At 40.2% G+C, this 21,270-nt stretch overlaps 2 protein-coding genes across 3 annotated transcripts in view; one reads left to right on the top strand and one right to left on the bottom strand.

The window, feature by feature from the left end:
• The window catches only part of ERO1B (endoplasmic reticulum oxidoreductase 1 beta), a 60,471-nt gene extending 49,992 nt beyond the window's left edge, over positions 1 to 10,479 (top strand). The window contains exons 12-15 of one of the 2 annotated variants that reach the window (XM_088020153.1): positions 249 to 318; positions 2,558 to 2,644; positions 3,547 to 3,680; positions 7,977 to 10,479. In XM_088020153.1, the coding sequence (XP_087876279.1) occupies positions 249 to 318; positions 2,558 to 2,644; positions 3,547 to 3,680; positions 7,977 to 8,037 (352 nt within the window). In that variant the 3' untranslated portion in view covers positions 8,038 to 10,479. Of the gene's footprint in view, positions 1 to 248; positions 319 to 2,557; positions 2,645 to 3,546; positions 3,681 to 4,578; positions 6,146 to 7,976 lie in introns of those variants that run through there. The other variant, XM_088020154.1, reaches the window with a different exon arrangement.
• The window catches only part of GPR137B (G protein-coupled receptor 137B), a 59,067-nt gene continuing 41,323 nt past the window's right edge, over positions 3,527 to 21,270 (bottom strand). The window contains exons 6-8 of the mRNA XM_028104522.2: positions 19,660 to 19,784; positions 10,593 to 17,833; positions 3,527 to 4,962 (exon numbers count right to left, since the gene is read on the bottom strand). Of these exons, the coding sequence (XP_027960323.2) occupies positions 17,722 to 17,833; positions 19,660 to 19,784 (237 nt within the window). The 3' untranslated portion in view covers positions 3,527 to 4,962; positions 10,593 to 17,721. The remainder of the gene's footprint in view (positions 4,963 to 10,592; positions 17,834 to 19,659; positions 19,785 to 21,270) is intronic.

Raw genomic sequence — 21,270 nt, 5'->3', positions numbered from 1 at the left:
TAGATGATTTTTATCATGTAACTTCTTTAAAACATTACAGTCTGGTAAATTAAAAAGCCATTTTTATGTGACTTTACTCTTTGAGTAGTTTACGTGTGAACTATTTGCCACCTTCCTGTGTTATTGAACTTTACATACAAGTAAATTACAAATTGTAAATATTTGTGGGGATAAAAAATTCTGCCAGAGCTCTACTACATAGTATGTGAACTTTTTGTCTGTAACTTGTCATGTTGTCATTTCATCAGGTCCTTTCCCATGCACTTTGACGAGAAGTCCATGTTTGCAGGTGACAAAAAGGGGGCCAAGTCATTAAAGGTAAAAAGTTCTTGATTGGGGGCTAGGGTGGGGAGCAGTTGACTGGCTTTGTTTTAATCCCGTCCATCTAAACTCTTCTTGCCCAGTCCTCCATCTTGTTGAAGTTGGTCTGACTGGATTTTACTATAAACGGCACAGAAAGCCCCTTCTCCAGACTTTTCAGTTCCTTTCTCCTTTCTAGTTTGGCCAACTCCTAGGGAAGCCTCTGTTGTTAACTGACCGACGAATATGGTACCTCTGTGAAGGTCTTTTAAAAGGTGTTATTTTGAGAGAAAGTTTTCTTACTTTAAAATCACAGTGTGTATTGTTTTGATTTTAAAAATCATGACTTTGGCGCTTTGAAGGCAACAAATACTGTATTTTTCTGAAGTTTATTTTATGGAATATTTTATGGGATGTTCAGATTTCTGGAACTATTATGCTTTTGTCTTTATGGACTAACATAAAAGGCAAAAATTACCTGTTACCCTGTGATATCAGAGGAGAATGTATTTTAGGAGCATTTTCAAACTTCATGTTGGGAGCTCTTTGTTTTCATTTGCTTACGGCATATTAAGGAATACGTTGTACCCTTAAAATGTTCATAAAAATATTTGAAATTGACTGGCAAGCAGTCTTCTAGTGCAGCTCCACGCCTTTTATGTGCAATTCTGAAATCCAGAAAGCTCCAAAAACTGAAACATTTTTCTTATGTTTGGTGCAAATTAATTTGTTAGCAAAACCTGACCTGTACTGATATAAGAGTATTTATAGTGCTTTTTAAAAATTCTGCTTTGTTTGAATATTCTTACGTTTTGCTACAGAACCATTAACGTATGTGACTACTAGGTGTTGCCACACACTCTGGTGGGGTGTTTCATAATAAATTATGTACTATATTTCTGAAATTTGGAATTCTGAAACACATTTGGCCCTGAGATGTTTTAGATGCTCACTGATAAGTGAGCACTGAGTGATTCTCCATTGGTAAGAGTCTCTCGGTGCTTCTGAAGTGAAGTAACTTAGTCATGACTGTATTTTAGTTTTGGAAGGTGGTTTTGTTTTGTGATTATTTTAGGAGTATATTGCTATTGTGGCATTTACCATGACGTTAATTTATTTTTATAATGCTTCCTATTTTTAAAGTACTTATACAAGTATTATACTTTTGGACAACTCTGTGGTTCTTTTTGTGGAGGAAGAAAGAAGATAGGCGTGGGAAGAGAACTAGCTGTCCTCTCTGAATGAATGGAAATTGTGTTTGCTCTTTTCCAAAGGTGTATAAAGGAGAACTTAAGTCCGTTTTTCCATCTCCTCCCAAGAACATGAATTACATGAGAATGGAGCAAAGGACTTTCGTGTTCCTTATTTTGTCTTTTTAGCCAGGGTACTGTTTCTTTGGAACCTTTGGAAAGCAGCCGGGCAGGGCTTGCTGGTGGCCAGAGTTTTCAGGCTGCTTGCCTCTAGCTTCATGCAATAAAATGCTTACCTCAGTACAATAAAATGAAATTTATTCTCTATGTTTACCACATGAAAAAGATGAGGAAAGTCTATTAACTACTGTTAGCCTCAGAGGAGACTGGCCTTTGAGTCCTAGAAACCATGCCCAGTTGCTCACAGGCAGAAGAATCCTCCCTGGGTAGGAAGCAGTTGCAGCACAGTCCAAGGATGCAGTTAGCAGCCATCCCTGGAGAGGCTGGCTGGGAAATGCAGGGGACTGTGAGAGCACACCCTTCGTACAGCCCTGTCGTCATCGGTGCTCATGGAACGCCCATCACAGTGTGTGGTGCTAAGGAAAAAGATGAAAACTGATCAGTGGTCTAAGACCACTTTTGTTTTTTTCTGATTTGGACTCACGCAAGCAATACATGAAAAATAAACCAAACATAATATAGATAGATTTACCACTGGCTGTATGCGGATATCAAGTGGAGGCAGCAGTTAAGTTCCTTAAAAGTAAAAACCATGCATCATTACTTTTGTTTTTCCCATAGTGCCTATGTTGGTGCTTTGCATAGAGGAGCACCTCAATAAAAAGTTTGTTGAATTAATATGTGGAATGAATTTTATGAATTTCCATGGCTAGTTGTTTTAGGTGCCATGTTATGCCATACAAATCCAATTATTTTTCTTCTTCACTGTTGAAAAACACAAGTCATTCATTAATAAGCTTCAGAACTTTTATTTCTTGTATAATTCATACAAGTGCAGTTTAATTTTTAAGACTCTAATGAGAATAAAAATATTTTCTGCATGTTAGGAGGAATTCCGCTTACATTTCAAGAATATCTCCCGTATAATGGACTGTGTTGGATGTGACAAATGCAGATTATGGGGGAAATTGCAGGTTTGTGTTTTGTCTTCTGTTTTAAAACTATTACCTTAAATATTCCTACTGGGAAGTTGCAAGTTTTTATACCCTCATTGTTCATTGAAACAGAAGATCTGAGGTATGATTTTTCTGCTTTATTGATGAAAAAGATGAATATGTTAAATCTGTGTTACATGTGTAAGAATGTTTTTCCTATTCTGTGTTAATGATTTTGGTTTTATTGTATCTGTTTCTGTTGGTACAATCTGAGATTCATTTCTGAACTTGGTGGTTATAAATAGTATAAGTATTTTGTAGACCCATATAAAAAATATATAAAAAGAATTATCAAATTTCCATCACAGAATTTGAATTTCAAATGGTCACAAAAAAGAAAAGTTCTGCCAAGGAGGCCCATTTCTCTCTTATATATATTCAGTGTAAAAAGGATCATTTGATGTTTTATCTTATTTTTTTACAAAGATAAGTCAGAAAATCAGGAGACAGAATTATTTTAATGGAGACGACACTGAAAATCAGATGTTTCTTTTCCTCTTGTTCTAATAATTGATAAATTTTTAAGTGTAGTTATCACTAATAATTTCTAAGTTTTGAATTGCTAGGGGCTGTCAGAAATGCTTTCAAGGTTACATACTGAACATTGTAATCCTCATGTGATATTTTCTAGGTTAAGAAAAGGCATTTTAGTAATTTATGTCCAACAAATGTTAAACTATTTAGGTTCCTTAACAGTTAAATTTATCATGCATACTGTATGAGGACGTAGAAACTGTATTTTGCAGTTTGACATTTTGGTGAAAAGTTCAGTTCATATGAGTTTCTTGACTCTCATCACAGTGACTGCGTATTCCTTTCAACCTTTATAGTAATTGTTATTACATTAATTTAATTTTTATGTGTTTCACTATTTTCTCTAGACTCAGGGTCTAGGAACTGCCCTGAAGATATTATTCTCTGAAAAAGAAATCCAAAAGCTTCCAGAGAACAGCCCATCTAAAGGCTTCCAACTCACTCGACAGGAAATAGTTGCTCTTTTAAATGCTTTCGGAAGGTAAGAATACTTTTCACAGTGAAGACCTGCTGGGTTTTGCCGGTTTCAGCAAACTTCAAAGATCGTCTTCTCTGCTAAAGTAGTTTGTTTTGCTTTATTTGGTCAACAAAGAGAAAGAATTATATACTGTCATATCCCTACTCACAGCCAGGGTCTCAGCAGGTCACAGGAAAATTAATAGTGTCAGATTGCCAGTGTTTCTGTTTGTCTCCTCAATTTTGTGGGGAAAATATTCTAATATTCAGCCGGCTATAGCTTGGTCAAGTACAATAGCAGGAGTAAGGAAAAGAAAGCTTGGTTGAGATGGTGATGAAAGAAAGAGATTAAACTTTCTCACTGTTTGGGCACCTGGGTGGCTCAGTTGGTTAAGCGACTGCCTTCGGCTCAGGTCATGATCCTGGAGTCCCGGGATCGAGTCCCGCATCGGGCTCCCTGCTGAGCAGGGAGTCTGCTTCTCTCTCTGACCCTCCCCCTTCTCATGTACTCTCTCTATCTCATTCTCTCTCTCAAATAAATAAAATATTTAAAAAAAAAACACCTCACTGTTTTTTGTCTTTTCTTTAAATAAAGATTTTCTGTATTTGAGAGAGAGCAGGTGCATGCAGGAGCAGGGGGAGGGGCAGATGAGGAGGGGGAGAGAGAATCTCAAGCAGATGCCATCCAGCCCAACGCGAGGCTCGATCCCACAACCCTGAGATCATCAGGACCTGAGCCAAAATCAAGAGTCGGAAGCTTAACCCACTGAGCCACCCAGGTGCCCCTGATTTTTATTTCCTAAGCAGAGGAGGCTTTTCCCCTCCATTCATTCTTACTCCATTTTTCCCCTGCACAGACCTATATAGTTTGCTTTTGGTTTATGCCACAGATGGTTTCAAACAGAATTTGAATTTGCCTACAGAGATACATGTGGTACCAGCTGAGGATTACAGAACAGAAGGAAAAGAATCCTAGAAAATAAGAGAAAATAAAACTGTGCTGCCCTGGAAAATACAAAGTCAAGGAAGAACTGTTTAAAAAAAAAGGGGGGGGTGGGAACCAAGTGATACAGAGATTATTTCTTATGTTTTCTTAATGTGCATTTTTAAGTTAAAAAGGGGGCAGTTAAGTGAAAAATAAATTGTTCCTTCCCCATCGTAGAAGATTATACCTGTTGTTCCCATGTATTTACAGAGGACTGTGTAGTTTGGGATTTCAAGCCTAAGCTAGACATGATGTCCATTACTGATGATGTCCATCAGTAATTAGTACTTCCCGAAGAATTTAGTTCACCCACTTATGAGGCCTGTAAATAAGATAAAGCAGGAGAAACTGAATTAAATTTAGAGTATTTAAATGTAATTTAAGTGAAAAATATTTTCAACAATTTATACATTTTAAATCCAAATAAAATTAAATCGAGAAAAAAAAAACAGATGTTAACTTCCTCAAAATGTCTCTGAGTCTCAGAACATCCATAAAGACAGCCCTGTCGGCTTCAGTTCTCTATCTGGAGCCTGGTATTTCCTTCTACTATTCTGTGAAGAGAACTGGGTTCTGAGCCAGACTCGTTAATATCATCACCACACAGTTACAGAATTCTTTTTCTTGTGATAAGCTTTAAGGTTTACTTTCTTAGCAACTTCCAAATATATAAGCATTATTTTATAAGTTTTTTAATTCCAGTGTAGTTAATATACAGTGTATTATACAATATTACAATTATACAATATACAATATTATACAATATACAATTATACAATATTAGATTCAGCTGTACAATATAGTGATTCAGCAGTTCCGCAGGACACCCAGTGCTCATCACGGCAAGTGCCCGCCTTCACCCCCACCACGTTTCCCCCATCCCCCCCCACCTCCCCTCTGGGAACCATCCGTGTGTTCTCTGTAGTTGAGAGCCTGTTTCTTGACTGTCTCTCTCTCTTTTCAATATATGCCAATACTCTGTTACAAGGACATACCACAGTTTACTTAGCCACTCTCCTTTTAATCTTAATTGAGCCCTGTTTCTTAATTTATATGGATTCTGTACATTTACTTTTCCTTAGAGAATGTTATTCTTTTTTGTTATAGTTTTTCTTAATAATTGTTAATGGGATCTTTTCATTTTATCTTCTACCTGATTATCAGTCCCTTTAAAGAGTAAATGACTCTGGCTGCATTAACACATAAAATTACCGTGTTACACCTCGGCGAGTTTGTGCATTCGTTTTTCTGAAGTGAATTGGTTTTCTCTGACGGCCTGTGGAATACAGTTTTACCTCAGAGCACCGAGCCCCGCATCGTTTGTCACATGGTGCTAGTAGGCAGACACACACGATGACCATTATCCGTAGGTCTGGCCACTGAATCCTGGAAAACGGGGCTTCTTTACCTTGAATACTCTGCAGGTGTCTTTCCTACAGGAACAGCCATTTTCTGATAGTTTCAACTTTCATATCAAACGGTTTCCTTTCCAGCAAACAGGTGGATAGGGCATTGCTCTCCCTGTTGGGTGTGACCGTGTACCACAGCGCCCCTCCAGGAGAGAAGCGGTAGGTCAGTGCTGGTGCGCTGTGCGCCCCGCGGGCGCCGGGAGGAGGAAGAGCTCCGTCGGGTAGTCAGCGGTGAGGTCTGGCTCGCGTCTGCCCGGAGACTGTGCTCCCCAGGTCCCAGTGGTGCCGGTCAGTGTGTGGTCTCCGGGTAGGAGCGACATATTAACCTATAGTTAATTTGTGTCACCTTTTGAGTTCTCTGATCCTCTCCCTTTCCTGCCTAAGCCAGACTTTGAGCACGCTTTTTCATTCTGAACACACCGCCTGCTGCTGACTCGGCTCTCTTCTCTTTAGTTTTAGGCCTTGGTCTCTTTACCGTATCTTCATATATACTTGAGGGTTTTGTTTTTTTTTTTAATGGGTACTTTAAGGTACAGCATATGATTTTACACATTTATTTTAATCATAGTTTTTTTTCTAATTAAAAACAGTTTCGATCCTTTAATATTCTGAGGATTTAGACGAAGAATTCATTTTCTACTAACACCACAACTTGCAAGCGTAAAAAAGAACATGTTGAAACTCTAGAGAGCATGGACTTTTTGAGAGGTTATATAGTCATGAGATAGGATGAACTGGTTGGAACCCACCTGTTAGCTGGGTGGCCCTGAAAAATTACTTGATTTATTTCACTCTGTTTTCCTCAAATTGGAACATCAGGGTTAATTTTATCTACCTTAGAGAATTACTTTTTACAATGACTGAATATGTGTGTGATATGCTCAGGACATTGCCTGGCGTACTAAGCTCTCGATACAAGAAAAGTTCTTATTTATTAAGTATTTAGAGTAAAGAAGCAAGCTTAATACTGCAACTACATCATCTTATGTTATAGAAAGAAAAACATTAGATTTTTATCATATCAACCCTGAATTGTATGTAAGGATTACTGAGCTTATAGAATTATTTTTTTATGATTCCCATTCCAGAGTTTTACTTCTGGGCCTGGGCCCAAAACCATGCATGCATTCATTTGCTCATTCAATAATTACTTATTGAACACTGTAAATAGTGGTAGATGTAGGGCACAGGTATTCAGCAGTAGATAAAAGAAACAATCGCTAGCCCTGTGGAGCTAACATTACCCCCCATGCAGTCAAAGCTCCACATATAACTTTTGATTCCCCCGGGAACTTAACTGCTAATAGCCTACTCTTGATCGGAAAAGCTCACCAACAACATAAGCAGTCATTTAGCATGTATTTCATATGTTATATATATTATATACAATATTCATGCAACAAAGTGAGCTGGAGAAAAGAAAGTATTAAGAAAATCATGAGAAAATAATTTACAGTACTATCTTTATTGAAAAAAAAAATCCGTGTGTAAGTGGCCCCACACAGTTCAAACCCGTGGTGTTCAAGGGTCATCTGTAGTGTGTTTGGGGAATAAGGAAGGAGTGGACATTTGGAGAGGAATGTGCAAAACGAATTTATAAGACCAGTTGTAAATGATTAGAGATTCTTTATTGTACTGAGTTATTCATATCACTGTTCCCATCATTAATCTAGAATCTGTTGGTAATAAGTAACTGGTTCCGTTCGCCCCTGCTAACCCAAGAGTAAAGAGCTGTAGCTGTGCGTTTTGTCAGTCTTTAATAAGTAATTACAGCATACTCATTTAAAAATGGAAGTTTCATTGGTCAGTGTTGTTTATATTTTTATTTTGGATTTTGCTTTCAAATTATGGCTCATAGAATGGTATCAGTAATTTGAAATATGTGCACATATGAACTGTACTAATACGTTCTTTTCTTCTTCTATAGGCTTTCTACAAGTATAAGAGAGTTACAGAATTTTAAAGTCTTATTACAACACAGTAGGTAATAAAGGCTTTTGTCTGATTAGAGACATAATCGGACTGTGTGAAGCCTGTTAGTCTTGGACATTCAGCAGAAGGAGACTAACCTTCAAAGACTTGAAGAAGGAATTCTGAACTCTTAAAGAAAAAATTAAAATGTTCACTTGAATATTTATGATTCTTAATAGATTGTCAATTAGAGATATTTATAAATGAAGTATATACTTTTAAAACATGTAAGTTATACTAATTGTGTTTAATTTCATGTTTCCATCTGTTGAAATAGTCTGCTATTCTGTTTTAGAATTGGTTTTTTCTTATTCTGTCATTCTTTATTTCCAGTTGTCGGACTTAAATGACCACTGTAATAAACACTGTTAGCAGTCTGTTGTGGAAAGGAGAGCTAGAGAACAAATGTTGCTTCGGGCTAGGATCAGTGATAGAAATTTATCAGTGATTTTTCAGACGTGTCCTTCGCCTTGCCTGATGTCACCTTCTGTAACCCGGAAGCATCAGTGTAATGAGTGGCCCTTTGAGTGTATAGTTATGGAAGGGACTGAAGAATCCCCAGGGCTTCAACTTCAGTTTCACTGGTTTTTATTTAAGATTTTTAGTTGCTGTTGTTGGTGGTGTTTTGGTTTGGTCTAAAGGCCCTGCTTCAGTAAAGGTGAATTCCTGCTGTCCCTCAGCTAGCTGCCCAGCCAGATAGCCCTTGTGCCGTGGGCTGCTCCAGAGGAGTCTTTACTTAGAACCTATACTATGTATCTGTTTCTTTTGATTTTGCATGTCTTTGTCCGTACTCCAATTTTAGAAAATTTTTGTTTACTTCGAGGAAAAAAATTTGCATAAATACTTGTTTCACTTTGATAAAATTCGAATGGGATTATATGGATTTATAATGCCACTTTAAAATGATATACACAAAATTTACTTTTAAATTAAGCGTTCTTGAAGGATTTTATTTTAGAGTACAATCTATGCAATCCTCTTTCAACCTGAATTTCTTTGGTAGGTTATTTAAACAGGTAGATGAATTCGAGCCTCGTGAAGCTTCCCCTCTCCCTGACTTTCTTTTCAGTTCGGTTCATTGTATATAAATGGTACTTTGTGTGACTTGTACCAACAGATGACCTTCATGTCCTAAGCTCATTTTCTAAAGCTGGGATTTAAATATCCTCCAATATTTAAAATATTCTTTTAAAAGCTGTTAGAGATAGAATGTGATTAACTTGGAAGGAGGCATCTGTGTAGAAGTAATGCGGGTACAAAACCTAGAGTTCCTCCTTCGACTCTTCAGTCTTTTATGAAGTAAGTGCTCTTAAACCTGTACCTTACCTGCCAGAGTCTGAAATGTGTTCATCGATGATTTAGTGGTGTATTTTAAACTGTATTTAGTTGGCTCACCCCTCTTTTAAAAATATTTGGTCATCCCTTGGGAGGGATATGGTTGAAAGGAGTAAGGTCTCACGGATTATTTTCTTACCCCAGTTTCAACCTTTATAGACCCAGGGGTTTTTGTTGTTGTTGATGGTGGTGACTTTTTTTTTTTTTTGGTTAAGTCAAATAAAACAGGCCGGCTTGATTGGAGCCTTCTCCACTTTTTCTTTTCATTTTTAGGGATGTAAGTATTGTGTGGTAGGAGAGGGGGACCCCAAGGTAAACTTGTCTAAAAAGTGAATAATCTTGTTGGTAAATTAATAAGAATTATTCTTAGTATTCATTCAGAGTTTAAGAAAATGTGAAAGTTTTGCACTTTGTCTATTATTACTGTAAGTTTAAGAATCTTTTTGGTAGTGTTACTTCACTGTTCCCTCAGTTAAAAGCTATTATTTAAATTCTGTTTACTGGAGAAAAATCCTTGGTCATTTCCAGTGATTTTTTTTTTCTTTACTGTGATTTGTTTCAAGCTTAGGAAAAATTGTGTGTTAGAGTGAGTTCTAGGAAACTAAATGGTTAGTATAAAAAGTTCTTTTCAAAGTTGTAATGAATTTTTGCACCACCAAGAAAATAAACAAATGAAGTATTCTTAAGCTGAAATTTATCTGATTAACTTGGTTTTACCACAAATTGGGTTGTTGGGGGGCAGCCTACATTTTTGTGTCTGTATTTCTTAAATGATTGTGTAGGTGTAGGAATCTTTGTTTTGTGAGCCTGGTGATACTGTATCTTTGTGATATAACCTGTTTTTCCAAGTCCCAGACCCTTTGTTCTACAGGGACACTAGAGGACCGACTGCCTTGTGAAAACGCTTGGCTGGTAATTCCTCTCTCATTTTGTCTTTATCTCGTCACCTAATTTAAAAGTCCAGCACTTGATAATATAACTGACAGAAATGATTGTACCAGCTGACGAAGTAATGAAAATGAAGAAAAGGAAAAGAATTCCTTCCTTCAATGGCATGAGTTTCTTTTCCTTAAGTGGCATCTATGTAAGTTAGAAATACTATATATTAAAATTGATAAAATTTGCATGTTTCTCCTGTGTTGATTCTTAGATTATAGAGGATCAGACAGAATAGTAATAGTTTTCCCAGTTTTGAAGTTTAAGTCAGAAATTGTAACATTGTGAATTTACTCGATACCTGTAGTCTGTATGTCCATGAAACACTGCCGTGTTCTCCAGCTTTACCTAGGTGCCGGTATAAGTAAGGACGGACAGCTGTTTCGGTCTTCATCAGCATTGCCTTCAACTGGAAGCTTGGGAACAGTATACGGTAAACCTCTCAGCAGTTTGCAAAGGGAAGTACCTGCAGAAACCATAGCTATTCACCCAAACACACAGACGGGTTACTTGGTATCATGGAAGTTATTTGGTAAAACAAAAGAACACACGCAGACGCATGCACAGGTGGACGGGCATTCTAGTTTAATATCGACAGGTGCGGCTTTGATTTTGAACACCATCCCAGATAATTTGTCGTGCCCACCAGGCTGTAGCGAATGTGAGTCAAATGAATGTTTCTGCAGTCCGTCTTTCTTGTCCCCGCCCCCCACGCCTTTGAAATGTTTCCCTTTACGAGCTGAGGATCTGATTGTAATTTGCGGCGACCAGAGGAAATGTGTAAGGAGTGTGAGCTTGTTTCTTACGTGGGCCAGTGTCGGCAGCCGCTCTAGTCCGGGCTCTCCCTGGATTCCTTAATCTTCCCGGCAGCACTGGTTGGCAGGTACAATCACCAACCCGTTTTATAGATAAGAAAACCGAGGACAAGAGTGGCTAACTCTCTGTAGTCACAAATTCCAGGTTGTGGGGCTAGAGTTTAAAATCAGAAAGTGTGACTCCAGATCCTTTGCTCAGCATGTCATGTATCTGTGTTACTACTGAAGTTGGCTTATGACTGTTCAACTAAAAATTGGGGGCTCTTAGCACCTTCTGACTTGTACGGAGTCATAAGGCTTCTTAAATCTACTTTATTTTTCAAATAGGTAATACATTCACATGGTTCAAAGACCAAAAAATAGGACAGGCTCTACAGTGGAACGGCTTCTTCCTGTCCTCGGCCCACCTGTCCGTACGGCATATCCTCCCCCATCCCTCACCCCCATAACCTCTGTTCGTGGTCGCTTATGCTTCCATCCATACTTTTTGGGGGGGCACATACAAACAAATACAAATGTAAAGTCTTAGTTTTTCCTTTCATTTTTACCCAAAGAGTGGCATCCTATACACACCGTTTGCTTTTATTCACTTTATTTTTCTTGGTTAGTCTTCCCACCTCCCTAGACAGCTTACTCATTAAAACTTTCTTCTTAGTAACTGCTTAGTATTCCATTATATGAATGTACAGTTGTTTAGTTAACCAGCCCCTCTTAATGGGCATTTGGATTGTTTCCAGACCCTTGTGCATGTGTCTTTTCACACATACATAAATGTGTACTTGTAGAATAAATTCCCCAAAATTCCATTTCACAGACCATGATAGAATATTTCCCTCCGTAGAGGCAGTTACCTGGTTCACATACAAGACCGTGCCTGCTTACCCACCACCTTACCTATGTAGATGTGCGTTTGACGTTTGCCACGCCGGTAGATACAAAATTACATATCAGCGTGTTTTAGTTTCTCACTTGTAGTAAGAAATTTTTTTTTCAATTTGGTGTCTGTCTTTTGACTTGGCTTATGGTGGTTTTGCCATGCAGTTTTTTTTTTTTAATTTCTCAATTTCTCAGTGGTTTCCGGACTTTGAGCCATAGTTTGAACACCTTCCTTGCACGGCAATAATTCCCCTGCAGTTCCTTTTAGAGCTTTCATGGTTTTTTAGATCGAAGTTTTGATCCCTTTGGAGTGTGTCCTGGTGTAGGGTGTAAGTTATGGATCCAGCCTAATTTCTTCCTAGGTGATCACCCAGTTCCAGTACCACTGACTGAACAGTTTGTCCCATCCTCCCTGGTTTGAGATGCTACGTTTATTATACCTGACATCACACATGGAGTTAGCTCCTCCGTATCAGGGTTCTCGTTCTGTTTCCTCGGTCCGTTTATTCAGACACCAGGACTACGGCTATTGTAATTACTCAGGATCTGTGGTTAAGTATCTGGTGTGTTGGTCCCTTCTTCTCCCCAACTCCCGCCCTTTTTAAAAAGTTTTCTTTAACTGTGCTTATTTATTCCATATGCACTTTAAAAAAAGTTCTTTAACATATGTATCATGCTGGAACTCTGCCCAGTTCAGGGTTTTTCTCTTAAGGGTTGTACTTTTAACCACTTTAATGTGTCCCTCTTCTTTTAATTTTAAACATGATCTGATAAAGATCTACTTTTTATTGCCTGTTCTGTTATTTCAGTATTCTATTGCCAGTGCCCAAACACGGGAGGGCAGAGAGACACAAGACATTTAGTGCCTGTGTGGACAGAATTTCATATTCTCAGTGTTTCTGTTTTAAGATTGAGTTCTCAATTCTTGGAGACTAGCCTTATGTAAAATCCTTATTTCCTTTTTTATTCCGTTATGAATTCTCTACCCACAAGTTGGATATCTGAGAAAACAGGGCTGGGCCCTTACGGGAGTATTATACTTGTCAGATCCACGCTCAGTGGATGAAAGTGCAAGTGAAAGAGATTACCTTTACAAAAGCAAGCCACCGTCTACCACCAGAACAGGATTTGACCATTCACTGTTGTAGATGCTGGGAACATGGCAGTGAACAAAACACAGATATCCCTGCCATCAGGCAACGGAGGATTCTATAACCTAACTAGGCTGTATCGAGTTTGAAGTGAGAATTCACCGAGGGAAAGAACGTACCAACTGAAGAGGAGCAGCTATCCTAGAAACCTGTCTGGTGGGGATGCTGCTCTCAATGTGAGCGAATCTCCCTGTCTGCTTGCTGGTGCCATCAGGTTGTCACAGGTTAAAATCCTCCAGCTAACACCCCTGGGTCAGAGTCTGCATTCTTCAGGCAGCACCTGGATACCTTATTTCCCTTTCCCTATGGATTCCCTTCACAGAATAGACCTCTAAATGGCTGGGTGTTTTCCCTGGGGTAGGTATTGAGTCTACAGACCCAAATCCTAGGCTCTGGGCTAGTGAATTCAGGAAGGGGACCGTCAAGGGTCCTCCGCAACACAAAATGGATGGCCCCGGCAGCCCATTTGTTTATCCTAAACATGCCCTTTTAGATCCCAGTTAATGCCTTCAAGGAGCACCATGACTTGGGGACTGCAAAGGGACCGGAGGGACAGTTGTAGGTTAGCAAGATTCATGGGAAACTGAGGTTCAGAGAAAGGGAAGGATTTTGAGGCTCATACGGACTGAAGAGAAAGGTCACAAATCTAGGTGGGGAGCCGTGTGGTCTCCTGTTCTGACTGCACTGACGTTCAGAGGCAGGAAATACGTTCTGGAGACAGAGTCTGACGTTCTAAGTAGTAGGGCAACTACACTGCCAAAGGGAAGACCAGTTTGGAGGCTAGAGTGGAGTTAGTCTCGGCAAGGTATAAGCAGTTTCTGGGAAAGCAGAGGATGGGTTTCAGTCCCAGGTCAGGGACTAGATGAGAAAAATCCAGTTTTGGAGGAACCAGGCAGACACCGTTAGGAGCTGCTGAGTCACTGGATTTGAATCTGAGGACTTTGATCCCCTACTTGATGACCTGGGCAGAGCTCCACACCGAAGAAACCCACCTCAGCGCCCAGGCCCGGGGAGTGGCACGATGGGTACGGGGAAGCCGCACAGATATCCGGGCCGGGGGCACGGGGACACCTTCAGCATATTTCCGGGTATTGTGACCCACTGCCGCAAGGGCTTTCCACATATCCCTATCAAGGGCCTAGAGTAGGGTTAAGAGAAGGATGTGGCTGAGTTTACAGACTGGACCCACAGACTGGCAAACACCTAGGCGTCCCCGTGTCTAGCGTGTAACAGGCACTCAGTAGACACTGACTGAACTCCACTCCCTTCATTCCTTTTTAAATGTTTCCTCACTTTGATTACTTTGTAGTTTTTGATGAGAATTCCACTTTTTAGCCTGATCCTCTCCAGCAGCTCCTCTGGACCATGAGAAGTCTTGAATATTAAGCATTATGCACAGTTAGGACTTTTTTAAAATAAAATTCTCCCGTGGGACAAAAAATGGAAAGGCATGTTAGATATGTCTTTGATCAGACTTACACTTGCCTAGATTTTATCATACAGTACTCTAATGTGATTTTTTTTAACAAAGTTTCTTCAGTTGGTAATCTTAAAAAAGCCTCAAATATTTAGACCCATTTAATTCTAATATAAGTTTACTTTTATTAAGAAAGCATTATTCTAAAAAAAATAAAAATTCTAGTAATATCTACTATGTAAATATAAATGAGAACCTTTTTCTCTAAGCACTTTTCATGCTCTGGGATTTACTAAGGCTTATTCCTTTCCTCTTAATAGGAATTAAGTGTTCAAGGAATTAACAAAGAGCAGTTCTATTGGATTTTGGGAAAAGAGGCTATTTGGGGATGCAGGAGCCAGTGTGCCTGATCTACGCCGCTGAACATGGTGACCAGCACAGTTTTACCACCACGCCCCATACATCCAAGAAAGAACTGGCGTAACTATGACTGATGTGTAGAGTATAAGACTTAAAAAAAACTCCTAACAGTCCACAGCTGTGTGTGTAACATACTCGGGATGTTGTAATCAGGGGCTCAGTTAAGTGGGTTAATTGCAGAAAGAAGAAGGAGCCAGTGCCAGATACCTACACAAATCAGTTGGCATGTTTAGACAACTACCTGCAGAAGGAGACACCTCTTATGCCTATTTCCAGTAGGCGCCCAGAAACACTCACATGCAGCCTTTTAGTGTTGAATCAGACTTAGTACAAAATTTTCAGTGACACTGCCTCTTCCCCATACATTTTTAACTTTCAAACGACCAGGGTTTTAATTTCATCATGTTGCCTTAAAAAGACATTTAGGTATTTTACAACTGGTAATCCCCATTCCTTGCCGCCTTTGAGCCTTTAATATTTCACAGGAGGAGCAGTTTTGTTAGTGTACCTCCTTAACAGGACAACACAATTAGGGAATTAAATTTTAATTTCCCTTTTCATACCTACCCTACCCATAATGTTTCCCAGGGTATACATGGTCATTTACTTTGAGAGAAAGATAGTTTAATACAATCCTATTTGTTATATTCTAGATGTGTGTACAATACTTGTGCTTTAGCAATACTTTTTAAAAGGGGAAGAAGAGAAAAATAGGCTCTTAGAACATTTTTATCCTTTCCAATAAAAAAAAAGTTCAAATAGTAGCAGCTTTACCATAAAAATGGATTATGGCTTTTATCACTTAATGCTGGTTATTTCAATTTTCCTGCCAGTAATAACAGGATAATAATGTGTTGATACAGCACGAATATAATAATTGGTGATTTTAGTGATTTTTTATTACTGTATTTTTAAAAATATACCTACCCTTGAGAATGACCTAATTGAAGTACTTTCTGAAAGCATGATTTAAGTGTATGCTGGGTCTGCCTTTAAATTCTCCCAGGAGAATTAGTAACAAAGACAGCATGACAAGTAGGGTGTTCTTAAAGCTATGTAGAATAACAACAACTTACAACATTTTAAGGCAACCCAAATAATCAGTGCAAATTTTGCTTCAGTCTAGAATTTTCCCTGATAGTGACCCCAATTCTTCCATATGCTGAAAGGCAAGAACACTGTTTTGTTATGTTATGTGGAATTATGTAGGATAAAGGCATTCCATACAAATGAAAAACCCAATCATAAGCCATTTAAAACTTGAGATGGCAATTTTAATTACCATCAAGAGAAGTAGACTCGATCTCTGTGAAATCAATGCCCAGAGAGAAATCCTTTCTGAAGACCAAAATGGGAAATAAGAGACATTTTGGAAATGGGTTTCGTCATGAAGAGAGAACTTATTTACGTAACTTTCTCTTCATCTGCTGCTGCTCCTCCTCCCGTCCGGAGAGGTGAGATTCTCTAGGCGGAGCAGATACTGTCTCTATGGTGACAGTCCTTCCTCCAGTACCTTCCCTCTGTTTTACAGAAAATCAGAGCATTTAACCTCCCTGACAGAGTTTCCTATCGTAGGCAGTGTCACCTGTATAGATCTGGGAGGTTTCAGAATCGCACCCGTGGCTGGAGAACCAGCTGATTTCACTGAAGCGGAAGACAACTGAGAAGCAGTTTTCTGGAACATGCCTCTTTACATGGCTAAGGGACAGGAATCGTGCTCCCGGATACTTAAAGCTGCCGCTTCCAATAGCCTGCCTTCAGAGCCATTTAGAAACACCAGGCATTATTTTAAATATGATGGGAAATGACAGGAAAAGTGTGAGGACCCCACACCGTCTTCTGGGTCAAGGGCATTTATTATTCATCCCCTTTCGAGAACCTCTCCTCTGTTCCTTGAATGTAACGAATGGTCCGTGATTTGGGAAAGGTGCTGTCTTGGGAAGTACTGAGGTGACAGATGCTAGATTTCACTGGGCTGAAAAACTATGCGAACTTTCTGAATATAGCAGAGGAGGGTTAGCAGGGTAGGTCAGCTCTACCCGTGTTTTTAACATATCCGCTTATCACTGAAGTGTATACGTTAGTGCCCTGCTGAAAAGAGTAGCACATTTTTGGTGACATTTATGAGATTCTTTGAGATAACAACTGTCTGGACCGTAAAGAACTCGAAGGAAGGAACCAATTACCTTGTATGTAGTCTGCTGATTCTCTGCTACATTATAACTTTTAACACTGGAGTTGTAACGGGCTTTCTAGATGTCAACTGTATTTGGAGTCTTCCAGGTGTGAAGCTCAGCATCTGCACGGCCTGAAGAGGTAAGGATCTGAAGAATACTTAAGTCCAAGCCTTAAACAACCGTTAGACCATGTACTGTATACTTTTAAAGTGAATTATGCATAAAAGTCCGTGCAAACTACAAACATTGCAATAACATTCTCAAAAAATCCTAGTATATATTTTAGCATTATTAAGTTATATAAAATACATCTTTATAAAAGTACAGAATTCTTTTTAACGTTTAAATTATACCCACTGAAATGGGCAGCCAGGCTCACTTTTTAGTACTAAAATAAGGTTTTCTCAATCTAAATTATTGCTTAGTCCTATGGAGCCATTAGAAACCTGTAACAAATAAAAATCAATCAAGTCCTATTTCTTAAGGAAAAGTGCCTTAAAAATTCAGCTGTCATTAAGTTAGTCTCTTTGAAGCTCTCCACTTGAGGAATCTTCCATAGAGTTGTTGACTGATGCTACCCGTGGCTTGGTTTGTCAGGATCCAAAGCGGAGTCTGGTTGGAAAGTTCCCACTGGTGCCAGGAAGCTGTTAGTCTGTTGTCCCCAATCATAGTAGTCTGGAGTAAAACTTAAAAAGAAAAAAACAGATAGTATAATGTCTCAAGTCACCAAACTTTCTACTGATGACATGTCTATTTTAGATGGATAAAACTGGGATTTTGTATAAACTGTAGACAATCCCAGTTTTTTTAAAGTGGCTTCTTTTTTTTTTTCTTTTCAAGATTTTATTTATTTATTTGAGAGAGAGAGAGCACAAGCGAGCACAAGCAGAGGGACAGGGAGAAGCAGGCTCCCCGCCGAGCAGGGAGCCCGATGCGGGGCTCGATCCCAGGACCCCGGGATCATGACCCGAGCCGAAGGCAGTCGCTTAACCGACTGAGCCACCCAGGCGCCCCTTAAAGTGGCTTCTTGGAGCCCACGTGCAGTGGCTACAAGCTCACCCCCAAAGATTACTGAACTCGGGACGCCTGGGTGGCTCTGTCGGTTAAGCATCCGACTCTTGATTTCGGCTCAAGTCCTGAGCGCAGGGTCCTGAGATAAAGCCTCGCGCTGGGCTCTGCGTGCGGAGCCTGCTTAAGATCCTCCCTCCCTGTCCCTTTCCTACCCCCACTCGTGCTTGCTCGCTCTACAACACACACACAACAAACCTGAACTCCACAGAGCCCAGAAGCATAGTATTACTAGAACCATAAGCCAATCACTACGTGTAACAAAATATTTTGCCAACAAATTATATCTGGTACCTCTGGACGGGTAACTTCTGTGCATCCACTTTATCATCCGTATCGTCAGTAGTATCAGTGACTACCTGCTTGGGCTTCTGTGAATTAACACCTATAAAGTGCTTAGAACAGGAGCTTGATACACAGTAAGCGTTCACTAATATACATTTTATTATTCTCCTCCTGCATGTAGTGGAAGAGGGGGCTTCTTCCACCTAGGGGGTGAGGGCGCTCAGCTCCATGCTGCCTTTGGCAGGTGAGGGGCTAGGGCTGCTCCCGCGGGCTCTGGAAGGACGTGCAGTGGGGGCACTGGGTAAGAGAGCAGCGGTAGGGGTGAGGCCCCGAACAACTCTGGAGCTCGGGAAGTCCGTGTTTACTGGCTCGCTTCCAGACTTCTGTGTTCCTCACATCTGCTGGCGTGGTCTGTGGAGTGCTGCTTTTTCTCTTCCCCTGAGCACCATCTTTTATTCTGTCTGGTGCCCTGCTCCCTCGGGCACTGAGAAAGCAATATATCCTCCCAGCTTCTCCTCCCTTTTCCTGGCCCCCAACAAGGGCTCTTTTCCCGAGCTCTTTTAAAGTTTTCCAAGGACATTTACTGTTGGTAATAAGGAGTAGAAAAAGCTAGGCTGTCTTCTCTTTTATCATTCCACCCGGGATTGGGGGGTAGTTTATATTAAAATGTTAATGATTGCCTTTAAATGCACAATGGATTGCCAACAATAAGCTTTCACTTCCAAGAAACACAGCCCCGCACCAGGTCCTGGGAGCACAAGCACAGAGCGGAGGGGGGCTCAGTAAGCACTAGGGTGGCCTTGTTGCTTCTCTCACCCCTGCTGGCCCCGAGGGCCCAGATTCACTGGCAGGAAGAGGGGACGTGATGATCCCTGGGCCATGGCGGGTGGCTGAAGCATCACAGGAGAGGGAAGGGAACCCCGGGAGCTCCCACCCCTCCAGTCTGCCACACCAGTAAGGAAGCAGAATCCTGGGCGTGGGGCTCTACTCTGGTGGCACCTTGTCTCTCATCGTCAGGGGCGTCTCCATTTCCTATGCGCCTTGCACTCCCTCCGACTCCAGGGTTTTTATGGAAGCGTTTTCTCTTGGACTGAATCGATTTCACTGGTGCAGTCCTCAGCCTCCTAACCGTGCCTTTTACCACGAACGAGGGTCTTACCTTCCCTGAAGTCCCTGAGGGGCAACGCTCCAGGCAAGGTCATCCTCACTGTCATATCTTCGAGGGTTGTCAAAGAAGTAAGATCTGGGACTGAACCCGTGGCTGGGGACCATTCCAGGGCTGGTCTACAAAGACAGTTAATTGTTCAGTATTCCTCTAGACAAAGATAAACAAGGTCTCTCTTGCTGGAGACTGAAGATGCCATACTCATCTGAAAGGAGGACGTACCTGTTCGACTACAGTGTTCATTTTAGTTGCTTTTATATTTAACTTTTCTCAGTATGGACAAAATCTTCTTTCAGAGTTCTCTCTGCAGCAGTGAATTTACCGTGTTTTAATCCCTTACTAAAACACTAGACAATGCCCAAATTAACCAAATTAGATATAAAGCTGTATAGTAATGTGGATATTTACAAGCCAAAATAGTCATGATAGTGATCAAATAATTTTGAGAGGGTTTGTATCCAGTTTCCATATCCTGCTTCTATAATCATTTCCTCCTGTTTCTGTCCTCAAGCAGAGTTCACCATTCAAAAAATTTCAAATGACTCGTTTCAAGTAAGCAGAAGATTAGAACTGTATTATATGGCAAACCAAAACTGGCATAAGATCCAAAATTTGTTTGCCATCCCTGTACCTATCATCAGTGCTCTATTTTAAACAAGAGTAGGAAACAGGGTTGCTTGCCATCTCATGAGTATTTATATGTAAATTCCTCCTTTTCTAGGACTAATCTAGCCAAATAACAGGAAACAAAACCTAGATAAGGTGGGATGCCTTAAAATTTATTATTTGTAGCAGTTCAGGAATGTCTACGTAAAAGAATGAAGTTGGATCCTAACCTCAAAATGGATCAAAGACCTAAATATAAGAGTAAAAACTATAAAATTCTGAGAAGAAAAATACAGGAACAGATCATGGCGCAGGATTTGGCAAAGGATTCTTAAATATGATACCAAAAGCATGAACAACAAAAGAACATAAAATTCATCAAAATTTAAAACTTGAAAAGATACCATCAAGAGAGTGAAAAGACAGCCACAAAAAGGGAAAAAATATTTGCAAAATCACTTTATCTGACAAGGGACTTAGATCTAAAATACATAACATAAAGAACTCTTAAAACAATAAAAAGACAACTCAATTTAAAAATGGGCAAAAGATCTGGAGAGACATTTCTCCCAGGAAAAGATACAAACGTCCAATAAGCACATGGGAAGATGCTTGGCATCACTCATGATCAGGGCAACAGGCACACCCATCCAGGACATCTAGAATCAAAACGTCCATAACAAGTGCTGGGGAATCTGTGGCGGACCCAGACCCCTCCTGCCCTCCTAGCGTGAGTGTAAAATGGCGCACCCACTGGGGGCAACAGTCGGGCAGGTTTGTTTTGTTTTTAAAAGTGTAACCTCCACTTCCGGGAAGATGGCAGAGTAGGAGGACCCTGAGCGCACCTCATTGCACTGATACAACTGGATAACACATCCCAGAAAAGGGCCCGAAGACTGGCAGGACCACCTCCACAAGTACAGGTAGAGAACCGGACCCACAAGTGAGGGCAGGAAGAGCGGAGACGTGGCTGGGAGCTAAGGGGCCGTGGCTGTCTGC

Source organism: Eumetopias jubatus, unplaced genomic scaffold (genome assembly GCF_037043125.1).
Source record: "Eumetopias jubatus isolate StellerSeaLion01/CBP00866 unplaced genomic scaffold, mEumJub1_p1.0 scaffold_17, whole genome shotgun sequence".
NCBI classification, from domain to species: domain Eukaryota; kingdom Metazoa; phylum Chordata; class Mammalia; order Carnivora; family Otariidae; genus Eumetopias; species Eumetopias jubatus.
This window is presented reverse-complemented; position numbering and strand designations above follow the sequence as displayed.